The sequence below is a fragment of the Octopus sinensis genome, linkage group LG3, assembly GCF_006345805.1.
Source record: "Octopus sinensis linkage group LG3, ASM634580v1, whole genome shotgun sequence".
Classification (NCBI taxonomy): domain Eukaryota; kingdom Metazoa; phylum Mollusca; class Cephalopoda; order Octopoda; family Octopodidae; genus Octopus; species Octopus sinensis.
The window spans coordinates 168,439,802-168,455,347 of NC_042999.1; the positions used below are offsets into that span (position 1 = coordinate 168,439,802).

The window sequence follows — 15,546 nt, forward strand, 5'->3', positions numbered from 1 at the left end:
ATAGGAAGGATATTTTGGCTGGATGTCGCTGGTTTAAATACTAAAGGTTAAGAATTTCATCTACAACAGCAGGAAAATCTTCAGTCTAAGCTTTTGTAAAGAAATATTCAATAAAGTATTGTACTGTTATAATAAAGCCTTATTAGTAAACAGAGCAATATTATCTACTCACCCCACCCCCACTAGTTTTCAGTGTTTAAAACCTGGTTGATTTCATGCTTTAAATTTGGTATTGATGTGTGTGTATTAATATTTATAAGGTAAAAGTGCATAGTGATTTCAAAATTTCACCATTTGTTGACCAATGAGCAATGGACTTTTGAAGTTACTGTCAACCTATTCTTTCTAAAAATTGATGCACCACTTAAATAATATTCAATGATCATTCATTTAATGATTTGACCATTCTTATATATAGCTATACTTGTGTGTGTGTGTGTGTGTGTGTATGTGTGCACATGTATTTGATTGCAGTTTATAAGTTTGGTAACAATAATCTACTATTAAGAAATGTAACTGTCTTTGGGTTGGTTAGTTTGTATAGGTATTATTAAACTAGATTGTTAAATTGAATACAATACTTTTTAAGTTTCATTTGCTCTTTGAAAATAACAAAGACTTATTTTCTATTTCTGCAGTCAATTCACTGAATGTGAACAAGAAACGAACAATTGCTGTGTCAATTGATAGTGAAAATAGTCTTCATGTGGTATTTGAACCAAGTCGTCAATATGTGGCTGATAGTTATAATGTCAGCTTGATCCGGTTTCCTACACTTATTCCTGATCCAATCTCTTCAGTTATTGTTCAACAGCAACAGGTAGGCATTATATATATATAATATATAAAGTAATATGTAATGGTAAGATCCAGGAATCAAGGCGTAGGAAGTTAGTAAGATTTGAGCAGTCTGTAGGAGGTGTAAAAACAACTTTCAGGAACAATAGTGGTTTATTGATGTAGAAGGTTGTAAATTTTTCCCATATCCAAAGTTCAATAAGCTGAAAAAATTTATTTTGTAGTCTATGGTTAGCAACTGGGGTTGTTGTGTATCAAATAAAAATCCAAATTTAGTGAACGGAGTAGATAAAATCCAAGCTACTTATGTTTCCTAGCTAGCAGAACTTTGGAAATAGTAATTACTCATATGAAGTGTACTCCGCTAGCTAATCATCAGGCCAAAGATACCTTAGTCAATATAACCTTCATTTGACTAACGTACCTTTGGCCTGATGAGTAGCTAGTGGATTACTCTTGTTTGGCTAGTTACTACTTACAAGGTTCTGCTAGCTTTGAGACATAAGTAGCTGGATTTTATCTACTCCATTCTTTAAATTTGGATATATGCAGGGTGTTCATTAAAGATTTCTCCTGACCCACTTCCTAAAGGCTGGCATAAATGAAACTTGGCATAATTATTAGTCCTTCTCTACATAGCCACCACCAATGGTGACACACTGCTTTATGCAGCTGTGAAGACTTCGTCTGTAGAAGTCAGTAGTTTGTGTCTGAAGCAAAGACTTTACCTCAGAAATAAGTTCATCATCATCCGAGAAGTGCTTCCCCTTCAAAAAGAACTTCATGGTTGGAAAGAGGTGGAAGTCAGATGGTGCTACGTTGGGAGAGTAAGTGGGATGAAAAAAGATTTCATAGCCGCAGGAATGTGCTTTCATCTGAGCAACATGTGCATTGTGAACAACTGGGGCATTGTCTTGGAGGAGGTGGACTCCTTTGGTCAATATGCCATGCCTCTCCTCAAATGGCGTCCTGCAATTTGTGCAGCAGAGAAGCTTAATATGTCTCGTTAATTGTGGTATCCTTTGCCAGGAAATCCATCATCACTACTCTGCGCAGGTCCAAAAAGACTGTGAGCATCATCTTGCCTGCTGAGGGTGAACACAAGCCTTCTTTGGAGGTGGTGAGTTATCATGCTTCCATTGCTTTGACTGAACTTCAGTATCAGGATCATAGTGATGGACCCATGTTGCATCCTGTGTGATAAGTCTGCTGAAAAAGTCCTTGTTTTCTTGGCACATTGCCAAAAGAACCTGGGAGCAATTGACTCATTCCTGCTTCCAAAAATTTAGATGCTTACATATAGCTTTTATATAGCTTTTCCATATGCTAACCAAGCTGACCAAGTCAGTTCTAGTAATGTGTTTTGCCATAAGGAACAAGATTGGTAAAAAAATGCTTGAATTTATGATTCTGATCTGTAGTCAAACACTATATATAACCTCATAGCCTACAATCCTCAATCTCCGTTTGATAATTCGTATATGTTTCAGTCATAATATTTAAAAAAAGTAAGAAATTATAAACTTTATTTGAAATGTGTAAATGTTGATGAATACTTTATGAAGTAAGATATATTCCATGCAGGTTGAAATTTTTCAAATTTTTCAAATTTTTTAATTAAGATAGAAAAAAGAGATTAACAAGCATATTTGACAAACTACATATCTAATTACCCTATTGATAAGTTATTATTTGGCTACACTTAATACAGTATAGAACTAGAAGCATTTTCATCATTTGGATTTTTAAAATGAGTACTCTGTGCCCTGTCTGTCTCTCCCTCCCTCTGTCTGTCTGTCTGTCTCTTTCTTTCTCTCTGCTCTCTCTCTTTCTCTCTCTCTCAGCCTTGTTTATTGCTCAGTACCCTTGTTAGAAAAATTAAATTCTAATTTATTTCAATCGAATGAATATATTTTCCTCAGTTGCCTGGTAATTTAACGGAGCTAGAATTTACTGACATTCAGCCTGGTAATTATCGAATTCAGGTAATTTATTTTGTTATTTCTTGGAAATATATTTTTTTCTGTCTTTTTTATGTATCCCAAATAACTGAAGAGAAATTTGTTTTCTCTCTACTCCACAAATGTTCTTAAAAGCATAAGTATATGACGATCTCCTTTATATAATCAGCATTCTGGCAGGTTAAACAAATTTCTAAATACATAAATTTTTTTCTAATTGTGAGCAGTTAGGAAATGGAGATGTTTCTGAATAATAATGTCTATTTTATCAACAGAAGAATCTAACATTTTAATACCAACCTGCATGAGATTGTCCATGCTAAAGTGTTTATATTCAAATTTAAATCTCATTATGTAACCAACATATCTCTTTTACAGTGGCACACCTGTTTTTGTCCCCATTCTTGTTAACTCTCTGTCTGTCTCTGTCTCTGGGTAACCATGTAGCCCCTCTACAGCAAGACATCAGTTTCTGCCTCTGTCACAATCTAACCTTTCATCATCTGACACAAGATTACCTCCTCCAATGTCCCCTCTCCTCTCAAAGATTATCTTGTAAGTTACTTGGTGACCCTGCCAGTGTCACATAAAAACATCCAGTCCACACTGTAAAATGGTTGACATTTAGAAGAGCATCCAGCTGTAAAACCATGCCATTACTGACCTCACCTGTGCTGCTGCCACGTAAAAAGCACGCAGTCCACTCTGTGGAGTGGTTGGTGTTAGGAAGGGCATCCAGTCGTAAAAACTGCCAAAACTGACACAAGTTTGATGCAGTTTTCTGCCTGGCCAATTCCTGTCAAACTGTCCACCTCCTGCCAGCATGCAAGGCGGATATTAAATGATGATTCTAATTTAAATTGCATTATAAATTATATCAATGTGCTGATGCTAGTTTCACAATTATGTTGCTTCAGATTTAGTCCTAGTGCTTAGTATCTTGCCTTCTACTGCAGCCACAGACTAATTAATGTTTTATGAGTGAAATTGGTAGATTTTTGTGCAGAAGCTCATCATCATATATATAGGTGTAGGAGTGGTTGTGTGGTAAGTAGCTTGCTTACGAACCACATGGGTCTGGGTTCAGTCTCACTATGGGGCACCTTGGGCAAGTGTCTTCTACTATAGCTTCGGGCCAGTCAAAGTCTTGTGAGTGGATTTAGTTGACAGAAACTGAAAGAAGATTGCTGTATGTGTGTGTGTGTATTTGTCTGTCAGTGTTTGTCCCCCCACCATTGCTTGACAACTAATGTTGGTGTGTCTACGTCCCTGTAACTTAGTGGTTCAGCAAAGTGAGACCAATAGAATAAGGCTTACAAAGAATAAGTCCTGGGGGTCAATTTGTTTGACTAAAGTTGGTGCTCTAGCATGGCCACAGTTAAATGACTGAAACAAATAAAAGATTAAAAGAATATATATATAGGCGCAGGAGTGACTGTGTGGTAAGTAGCTTGCTAACCAACCACATGGTTCCGGGTTCAGTCCCACTGCATGGCATCTTGGGCAAGTGTCTTCTGCTATAGCCCCGGGCCGACCAATGCCTTGTGAGTGGATTTGGTAGACGGAAACTGAAAGAAGCCCGTCGTATATATGTATATATATATATATATATATATATATGTATGTGTGTGTGTTTATGTGCTGGTGTGTTTACATCCCCGTCACTTAGCGGTTCGGCAAAAAGAGCCCGATAGAATAAGTACTGGGCTTACAAAGAATAAGTCCCGGGGTCGATTTGCTCGACTAAAGGCGGTGCTCCAGCATGGCCGCAGTCAAATGACTGAAACAAGTAAAAGACAAAAGACAAAGACATATATATATATACTTTTATATATATATATATATACACATATATATATATATATATATATAATATATATATATATATATATATATATATATATATATATATACACATATATATATACATATATATATATATATGTATATATATATATATATACCACCTCCATTCACTACAAACACACAGACTCACACTCATACCTAAACTTCTCTTCCTCCCACCCCAATCACACCAAGCTTTCAATCCCCTATTCCCAATTCCTCCGTCTACATAGGCTCTGTAGTGACGACCATGACTTTGAGACTCAGTCTCAACTCATGGCTCACCACTTCGTCCTACGTGGATACCCCCTCACCACTATCCACACTGCCCTTGCCAGAGCACGTTGCATAGACCGTGCATCTGCTCTCTCCCCTCGAACCCGCCCTGCAGTCTCCCGCCTCCCTTTTCCCCTCACTTACCACCCTACCTCTCCAACGCACCATTCTTCGAGCTTTCCGGCATCTCCAGTCCGACCTGGCCAATTCACACCTCTTCCCTAACCGACCCCTCCCCTCCTTCAAATGAGCCCATAACCTACGCAACCTCTTGGTCCACAGCTTCTTCCCCAACCCTACCTCCCAACCTGGCTCGTTCCCCTGCTCCCGCCCACGCTGCCGCACTTGCCCTTACCTCTCCAACACCACCCTCCTCACCGGCACCCATCATCGACCCTATCGCATCATCGACTCATTCACCTGCACCTCCAGGAATATCATCTATTGCATCTCCTGCTCTCTCTGCCATTCCCTGTATATCGGACAAACGGGACGCCGCTTGGCTGACCGGTTCCCGGAACACCTCCGAGACATCTGCCTTGCCAATGACACTCCAGTCTCATGCCATTTCCGCTCCACCGGTCACTACTTGCAACACCTGTCTGTGTTCGGATTGTCCTTGCACAGAGGCCATCCGGATTCCCGCTTCTGCCGTGAACAGGGATTAATCTTCTCTCTTCGCTCTTTTACACCATTTGGGCTCAACTCTCCCCCCCTTTTCATCTAACCTCCTCCCTGACTCCTACTTCTCTTCACTCCTACATCTTTTCACCCCTACTCTCTTTCCCTCCTCTTCCCTTCTTTCCCTTCTTCCCTCTTCTCTCTTCTTCCCTCTTCCCCTTCTCTCTTTCTCTCTGCTCCCTCACTCCCCTCTCTCCCTCCTCCTCCCCTCTCACTCTCCCCCATCCCCTGCCCTCCTCTCTTCTCTCCCCCTCTCACTCTTCCCCATCCCCTGCACCCCTCTTCTCTCCTCCTCTCTTTCATACCCTCACCCTCCACTACTCATACCCCTATCCCACACCCTCCCCCCCACATACCTCACACCTATATCCCGTAACCTCCCCCACATACCTCACCTCTAACCCTCCCCCTCTACCTACCCACAACCCCCACCCTCTACTACCCACAACCCCCACTCCGAACCCACACCCCAGCCGAACCCACCCCACATCCTCTCACTATACTACTCTACATACACTACACTACTACACACCATACACAACATACACATCACACACACACCACACCAACCCACAGCACACGCCCACACACCCATCCCCACATCTTTACACCTACACATACATACACACACACATCCAGACCACTAGCCCTCTTTCACATGCACATATTCTCTTATACACACGCACCTTTGTGTTGGGGGCACCTTCGTATTGGAAGTCACTTGACCCTGTTATCTCCCCTACTGTCCCTCTCGCGTCTGACCACTGTCCGAAGTCAGGATGCCATGATAGATCATTAGCTCCTACACGTATTTTTTTCTCTCCTTGTTTCTCTCCTTGTTTCTCTCCTTGTTTTTTTCTGTGTATCTTTCTGTCGAAGAGCATAGGCTCGAAACATAAAAGACTTTTTCTATTTCTGTTCCTGAGCACTATACTAATACATTTGTTTGTTTGTACTCTACCTGCCTTCGTCTTTTGTTTATTTTCGTAAACTTTTCCATTATATAGATGTGTGTGTGTATATATATATATATATATATATATATATATATATATATATATATATATATTCGAAACATGTGTCTGAAGTAAAAGTATTTGAATAATACCTGCGTTAAACTCCATTTATTTATTTATTTCTATATTATAATTCTGAAATGCAAAAAGTTTGTTTGTCTGGTTTTGGCATTGAGAATGGGTTAAAGGCCACTAGATCCCATCGGATTGACTCTAAAATTTACAGGGACATGTAAAATGAGGTGAGGATGCGAGTGGGCTAGGTTAGAAGTCTCCATCTTAAAAGGTGTCATTGCTAGGACCAAAAACGCACACTTTGACAAGTCTACTCTCATTCTTTTATGTGTCTGTCTTTTTCCATCTCTCACTCTCTTTCCTCCCTTCCTTTCACGTCCTCTCTATAACATCGTTTCGCAGCGTCTATTATCTTTCCCCCGCCGCCATCGCATTCTATTATCTGCCTGTCTTTCTCTATCTCTCTCTCTCTCTCTTTCCTCCCTTCCTTTCACTTTCTCTCTATAACGTCGTTTGATAGCGTCTACTATCTTTCCTCAGCCGCCTTCGCAAGCGCTGTCACTCTCTCTCTCTCTATGTCTGTCTGCATTCATAAAGAGAATTATCATCGCCACAACCACCACCACACAATCATGAGAATCTTTCTCTTAAGGCAAATCATCTTTAGGTTTCAAGATATTTCATTTTTCAGTCCTCCCTTTCATATATCACCTTTTCTTCCTCAATCTCTCTCTTTTCCCCCTTCCCTCCACCTTCTTTCTATATAACAATGCTTGACACCTCCACCGTCTCTCTTTCTTCTCCAACGCATCGCTCAATGTATTTCTGTTTGTATCTATAAAGACGAAACGTGACAGCCGCAGAAGTTTAATTATTCCCACCACAAGTCTTATTCACCACAGGTCTTTCAGAAAGGTGAATTATTATCTCCCACCACCATTGCACAATTATAACAGATATTATCTATCAGAAGATATGTTATTATATAAATAAATATATATATATATGTATATTATATATATATATATGTATAAATGTGACCGCATGTGTACCGTTGGCGATTTTTTTCCTCTGTCTTCCCTTCTCTGGATCTTTCCTCCTCCTCCTATGTTTCTGACGAAGAGCTCCGCTCGAAACGTTTAACCCTCCTTCTTTCCTTCTTTCCTGAGCGTTCAATAATACTATATTTGTTCCACGTCCTAGCGTTGTTGTGTTTTTTTGTGCTTTCTTGTTTAGATTAACTTTATATGTATATATATACATGTATATATAAATGTATATGTATATATATGTTATATGTATATATGTATATGTATATGTATTATATATTATATATATATATATATATATATATATATATATATTTGTTTCAGCTCAGAGCTGCGGCCATGCTGATGCACCACCGTTTCGTGCTACACTGTTTTACTAAGAGCCTCCTCTAATATGTGGCACTTGAAGAATGGAGTTTGATATAGCTACTCTGATTTGCACCTCTTGCCGTGAGGTAGGTTCATCTGGGACTCTTGACAGGAAGATGTCCAGCTTGATTTAAAAAACCGCTACATCTACTTTGTGCAAGTTCCTCAGACTCTTTGGGAGAATATTAAAAAGCTGTGGGCCCTTGAAACCCAGGCTGTTGCAGTAGCTGGTCCTGAAGTGTGATGGCATTGCTGGGATCTTTGGCACGATGCAGTGTCGTCCGTTCTAGCATTGGTGTAGCTTACAATGCCAAAATTTGGCACAATTCCTTCCAGGATCTTCCAGACATATATTACTGCATACCTTTCCCGTCTTCTCTCCAGGGAGTAGAGTCTTAGCTGTTTGAACCTTTCCCAGTAGCTGAGCTGTTGCAAAGAGACGATTTTCTTTGTAATCTCCCTTAGTTCCTTTCGCTTGACATGCCCTAACACTATTTACCTGTCCTTCTCGCCTCTTGCCAACTGTCATCTCTGCATTGACCCTCACGCCAACTACCCTGTTGCCAACTGACTAACAAACCCCCAGCTCGCCACATTTTAAAGGGTAGCATTTTTATTTTTTTCCTTGCTTGACCGGATAAGGGTCAGAGGTATCTTCCAACCTCATTAATTTCCCTAGAAATGACAGGACAAAAGCTTTCCCCAGTCTGTCCGGCGCCAAACCACGAAACTAGGTCACAGCACTTTTTCTCCATTTTGACCTTCATATCAATATATATATAAATATATATATCTATATATCTATCTATTTTTTTCCTCTCCATGTTCTCCCTATTTTCCTCCTTTTTCTTTTTCCTTCTCTTTATTTCTCTTTATTTCTATTTCCTTACAAGAAGAATGAACCCATTCAATTCCATTTGACATTCACTCTATGCTGACTGGTGATACGGGTTTTCGAAATCCAATGATCCCCTACACGCCTATGTAGTTATGAAATTTTACAAATACACTTTCTCAGGGAGATATGATATACCTATTATTATGGGTAATACTACATGTACTTTTCATATCTTTTATAGTGTGATGTAACTCTTTGGAAAAACAATGCATGTGGCTGAAGAGAGCTTTAAGCCATATTTTATATCTATTATACACTGATGTAAGAACAGGTCATTTATAAAGCTTGAAACACGTGTACCGCGACATCCTTTGTGTTCTGTTTTTGATTTTATTTGATATATATATGTATATATATAAATATATATATATATACATATAATAAATATTAGGGAATAAATCCAAACTTACAGGGAAAAATCAGATTTAAGATTGAATCGAATTTTATAGTAAAATATTATATTATATTAAATTAGAGATAAAACCACTATTAGGCAAATCATACAATGAAAAACTTAAGCCAATACATAAGATTATTTAATTTATATTATTTAAATATGTAACAAAATTATTAAAAAAATTAATTATATTTTTTTAATAATTTTGTTATATATTTAAATAATACAGGCTTCTTTCAGTTTCCGTCTACCAAATCCACTCACAAGGCTTGGTCGGCCCGGGGCTATAGAAGACACTTGCCCAAGGTGCCACGCAGTGGGACTGAACCCGGAACCATGTGGTTGGTTAGCAAGCTACTTACCACACAGCCACTCCTGCGCCTTATATATATATATATATATATATATATATATATATATATATATATATATATATATATATATATATATATATATATATATATATATATATAATATATATAAAATAATAGAGATGTCTATGTATGGACCAAAAGCCCCCGCGGACACACAGCCTATTCGAAGCATCCACAATCTCTCCAAATTAAACTTTCATCAGGTAAATTGGAAGTTGATTGAGAAAGAGATCCTCAGACAGGATTGGCCTGAATGTCTCTCTACACCAGACATTGACATGAAACACAAACGTTTCATGTCCATAATACAAGCTATATGTGACAAATATGTCCCAGTGTGCAGGGCCAGCACACACAAAAACAGGATCATTAGAGAAAGGAAGATTCTTATGAGACGCTGGACAAGGATTGCGAACCGTCTGAGCAAGCACACCAAAAGTGGTGAGAAGTCTTGGCTCGAGAGAATGCTAATGGAAATTGAGAAAAGTCTGCATCAGTCTCATGAAAAGGAGAGAGCAGATAAAGAAGCTTGGGTAATAGAAAATATAAAGTCAAACAGTGCACCAGAGAATAGGACCTCTCTAACACAAAGATCGCTCCCTCACAGGAAATCCAACGAGGATAAGTGAAATACTGAACGAACAGTTCCAAAGTGTGTTCACTACACCTCTAGTACACAGGCAAGTAAACAACCCAGAAGAATTCTTTGCCACATTACCTGTGGCCAAAGAGGCAAAAATTTAGTACATCAACATTGAAGATGATGATATCACACTAGCCATAGATGAGATTGACACAAACTCAGCTGCTGGACCTGATGGATTTCCAGTGATCCTTCTCAAATTGTGCAAATGAGCCCTTGCAAAACTGCTACAGCTTCTTTTTCAGAGCTTTCTTGCAAGTATAATATAAGTATAATATAAAGTATAATATAATCGTAACATAACAAAAGTAAAAATAGCAATTGGTATAAAATTGCATCAATGACTTGAACTTGAATAAGTGGTTTCACATGAATGGGAATAAATTATAAATAAAATTAATGCACAGAAATAGAATAGTCCATTAAATTAAAGAAAAGACTATTGTCTATAAAGTATACAATGTAGAGAGAAAAAAACAAAAGATTTGAAGACCTGAAGGAAAGCACCATTGAAAAGTGTCTCGGTGCGACTATGAAAGATATCAAGTATCTTGCCAGAGGCAGTAAATTCGCCACAATAGAAGCAAGGTTCGAGTCAACGGAGCGTACAAGGGAGTACTCGACTCGAACCTTGCAAAGTGGAAATATTTTATTTTTACCTTTATATCTGGGACGTAGGACATCCCAGATAAAAATTTAAAACGTCCCCCCAGAAGTAGAGGTAGGCTGGATTGTAGCCACACTTCTATACAAGAGGGAGGACAAGATACAATTGATCAAAATTGCAAGAGACGGGCCTACAATTCCAGTCTGTTATATATTTTGAGTATTGTTATCACTAGTGATATCAAGATATAACTTTGTATTTTGTATTTTATGTGTAGATGTATATATATAGATGTACACATATATACATGCACTAGCACTATGACCCGGCAACGCCGGGTCATAATGCTAGTATATTATAAATATATATATACTCTTTTTTTTATTTTACTTGTTTCAGTCATTTGACTGCGGCCATGCTGGAGCACCGCCTTTAATCGAGCAACTCAACCCCGGGACTTATTCTTTTGTAAGCCCAGTACTTATTCTATCGGTCTCTTTTGCCAAACCACGAAGTGGCGGGGACATAAACACACCAGCATCGGTTGTCAAGCGATGTTGGGGAGATAAACACAGTCATACAAACATATACGCACACATATATATATATACATATATACGACAGTCTTCTTTCAGTTTCCGTCTACCAAATCCACTCACAAGGCTTTGGTCGGCCCGAGGCTATAGTAGAAGACACTTGCCCAAGGTGCCACCCAGAACCATGTGATTGGCAAACAGGCTACTTACCACACAGCCACTCCTGCACCTATATATATATTATAAATACATATATATATATATATATATATATATATATATATATTTAGTGTAGGAAGAAATGGAGCTGAACGAAGATTTAACAAAATTCCTTTTTATTATTTTCTACATATGTTTCAAAGGCTGCAAAGTTCCTAATTCGGATTGAATAAGGAGTCCATTTTGCAGCCTTCTCTTCAGGAAACTTAATTCTCCAACAAAATGCACAGCAAGCTTTTCGACAAACGCTCACGAGGAGCCCATGGAATAGGAGAATTAAGTTCCTGGATTTTCCTGAAGAGAAGGCTGCAAAATGGACTCCTTATTCAATCCAAATTAGGGACTTTGCAGCCTTTGAAACATATGTAGAAAATAATAAAAAGGAATTTTGTTAAATCTTCGTTCAGCTCCATTTCTTCCTACACTAAATATATAAAACTTCAAATTTCCGCACTAAGGCACGGATTTTAGGCCCCATGGTCGTAACCTCAACCGTGCTTTTCTGTTGTGATTTTTGCTACCCAGGTATCGATTATCATTTGACTAATCTGTAATAAGATAATTCATTTATCTACTTCAATATATATATATATATATAATATATATATATATATATATATACATATATATACATACATATATATATAAGGAGAGTTTACGAAAAAACAAAAGACGAAGACAGGCGGTGTACAAAACAAACAGATGTATTAGTATAACACTCAGGAATAGAAAAAGTCTTTTACGTTTCGAGCCTACGCTCTTCTACAGAAAGGGGCACAGAAAAAACAAGGAGAGAAAAAAATGTGTGTTGTGGCTAACGATCTATCATATACACACACACACACACATATATATATATATATATATATATATATATATATATATATATATATTATATATATATATATATATATATTATAAATATATATATATATATATATATTATAAATATATATATATATATATATTATAAATATATATACATATATTATATATATATATTATAAATATATATACATATATATACATATATATATACATATATATAAAATTGGTCATTCCAAGCATAGGGTTTGTAAACTTCATGGAGGACACCATGAAATGTCTGTTGCAGTATAGGATGTGGCCTCCCTGGGCTCGATTGGCAGCAATCAGTCAAGTTGGCTTAAGGCCAGCCCTGCAAGTATCTACGTGAGCATGTCTGCGTTTATGTGTCTGCCATTACATTGACATCACTTGCAAAAGCACTGTGACTGTGTTTATGTCTTGTAATTTAGGGGTTTGACGAATGGTGATTGATAAGGCATTTCTCAGACTGTGAAATAAATCCTGGGTTTGAGTTAGTACTGAATTGGACTGCATAACTAGTCTAATGACTTAAACACCGTAAAGCATGTTAGCAATAAACCCTATATGTAAATAGACTCCTTATTGGAAGAGAAAGGGGAAATTTGGAGAGAGACTCATGCTGTACTACATTTATGTTTGTCCATCATTAGAATTTCAGTTGCATATCAAGTTTTTCTGTGAGAAGTTGTTGGCCCTTCTATGGTTTTGCATGTATTGTTTTTCTGAAACCTATTTTTGTAATCATATTGGCCAAGTTACTGTTATTTATTTATTTATTCTGTTATTATTAATGTTATCTCATCAGGTTAGTGTCATCAGCTCAGATTGTGAGGTTCAGTTGTGTAAGACTATGAACTCAACTTCTTTCGTAATGGGCAGCCCACAGAAAAATACAGGTTTGTATTCTTTTCCATAATTATAAATTAATAATTTGCAAATATTCTTCATTCCTAAAAACTTAATCTGATTTTTTCTGAATTTTATTGGATTTTGACAGAATTTAACTGGTTGAGATTAGACTACATTTCTAACATTTAAGTGGGAGTAATTTTCTTAATATTTTAAGATAATTTTGTGTACTGAGGGTGCTTCTGTACTCTAAATGCAGGTGTGAGCATCTCATCAGGTGGTGAAGCAGCTCTGTAGGTGTTTTAGCCCCTTTGACCATATCTCGAAAGCTGCTTGGGGTCCCGCTGATGTCAGTGACAGAACTCTCACTCAACAGCATAAATTTCATTGAGTCAAATGCTGTGGTTTCAGGGCCAGATGTTTCTACTCTCTTTAATGCTTGTTCTTGCTGCACCACTTGTCCTCTCACTTGAGCCAGATGTAATGGCTTGCTTTTCCAGTGGCTATTTAAGATGGATATATAAGCACTTGACAGTGTAATGTTAAATTTCATCTTGCACTGCATTACTCATTTGATGCAAAAAGAAAAAAGAAAAAAAACCCTATCACCAAAAATCCCATTACTATGCATCTTTTTCAGATAACTTTGGAGCATTTAACCCTTTAGCATTCAGATTACTCTGTTAATTGTAATGCATATTTATTCATATTGCTTTGAAGTAGTCAAGCAATATATATTTCTTTACTACCCACAAGGGGCTAAACTTAGAGGAGACAAACAAGGACAGACAAACGGATTAAGTCGATTACATCGACCCCAGTGCGTAACTGGTACTTAATTTATCGACCCCGGAAGGATGAAAGGCAAAGTCGACCTGGGTGGAATTTGAACTCGGAACGTAACGGCAGACGAAATACGGCAACGCATTTCGCCCGGCGTGCTAACGTTTCTGCCAGCTCGCCGCCTTGAAGTTATCAAGCAAAATAATGTAGCTTTGAGATTTCAATGATGTGATTGTTAATTTTTAGAATCACATTGTAGGATAGGTGTGATAGGTTGGATCTGAACATAAAATAGGTAGAATATTTAGGCTGGTGGTTGGTTTGAATGTTAAAAGGTTAAACACCATCTTTATTGTTTGAATATTTAACTTCACTTAAGGATGAAATTCCTCTTGCTGTGTACTTCCTTTTTGGAAATAGTTCTGCCAATTGTACTTTATAAAACAGAGAATATGACCAATGATATTTCAATTCTCAAGAGCCATTATAATTAGCATGTGATTCAAAGGTTTGATTGAATGGCAATTTGAATATAGGATTATATTTTCATGGGTAGTTAATTATTGAAGAGAGAAAATACGATTGTTTAAAAATGCATACTGTTCTGCTGTATTCGCATCAAAACAACATTGGCAGTTTTTGTAGATTTATGTATTACCATAAAAAGAAACTTAGCAGAGTTTTAGCCCTCACTCTAAACTGAATCTTCCATATATTTGAAGAATGAATTTATATTAAATATTTATGTTAAAAATTAATAAAAGTTCTCCTTTCATGTTTATCTTTGAAATTTAAGTGGTTTAACTTTTTTCAAGGTAATTTAAACTAATAGTCAAAATGATTTTATCAAAAACAAGTCAAGATATTTTTAAGGAAATAGAAAAAAATTTCTTCTTCTTTTAACAACCTTTTTCCTTCACTTATAAATCCATTGATTATTCTAGGTTTAATATGGATTAAGTTCAATCTTTCAATCTTAAGGAAATAACTTCTTTCAAGCAGATATGAATATGAACTGTTAAAGAATTTATGAAAAAATTAAACTTCCCATTCTTACAATGAATAATCTTTATACTCCAGCTGTTTTCCCCAAGGGGTATAGTATTGCACTCTCAAGATCAGACAGGTGCAAAAAACACTGTTTTGAAGCCTTTGTCAAGAAACTGAGATTTTCCCTACTGAATTTGGAAGTACTTCTACCAATTCTTTCTGATGTTATATACAAGTTCAAGGTCAGGTGAATTCTAGACTGCTGCTGCTATACACTCATTGGAGCTGGTGGTTCTGTTTTCTTGCTGCATATTCCTTAACTACCTCTAAAAGAAAATAAAGGCTATATTCTTTAAGGAATGATCTATGACAAAATTATCGCAACTATATT

General features: G+C 37.1%; 1 protein-coding gene across 1 annotated transcript in view; it reads left to right on the forward strand.

Annotated features, from left to right (window-relative positions):
- LOC115209836 overlaps nucleotides 1-15,546 on the forward strand; it is a 130,595-nt gene that overhangs the window by 99,789 nt on the left and 15,260 nt on the right. The window contains exons 6-8 of the mRNA XM_029778401.2: nucleotides 639-820; nucleotides 2,721-2,783; nucleotides 13,339-13,429. Coding sequence (XP_029634261.1) covers nucleotides 639-820; nucleotides 2,721-2,783; nucleotides 13,339-13,429 — 336 coding nt within the window. The remainder of the gene's footprint in view (nucleotides 1-638; nucleotides 821-2,720; nucleotides 2,784-13,338; nucleotides 13,430-15,546) is intronic.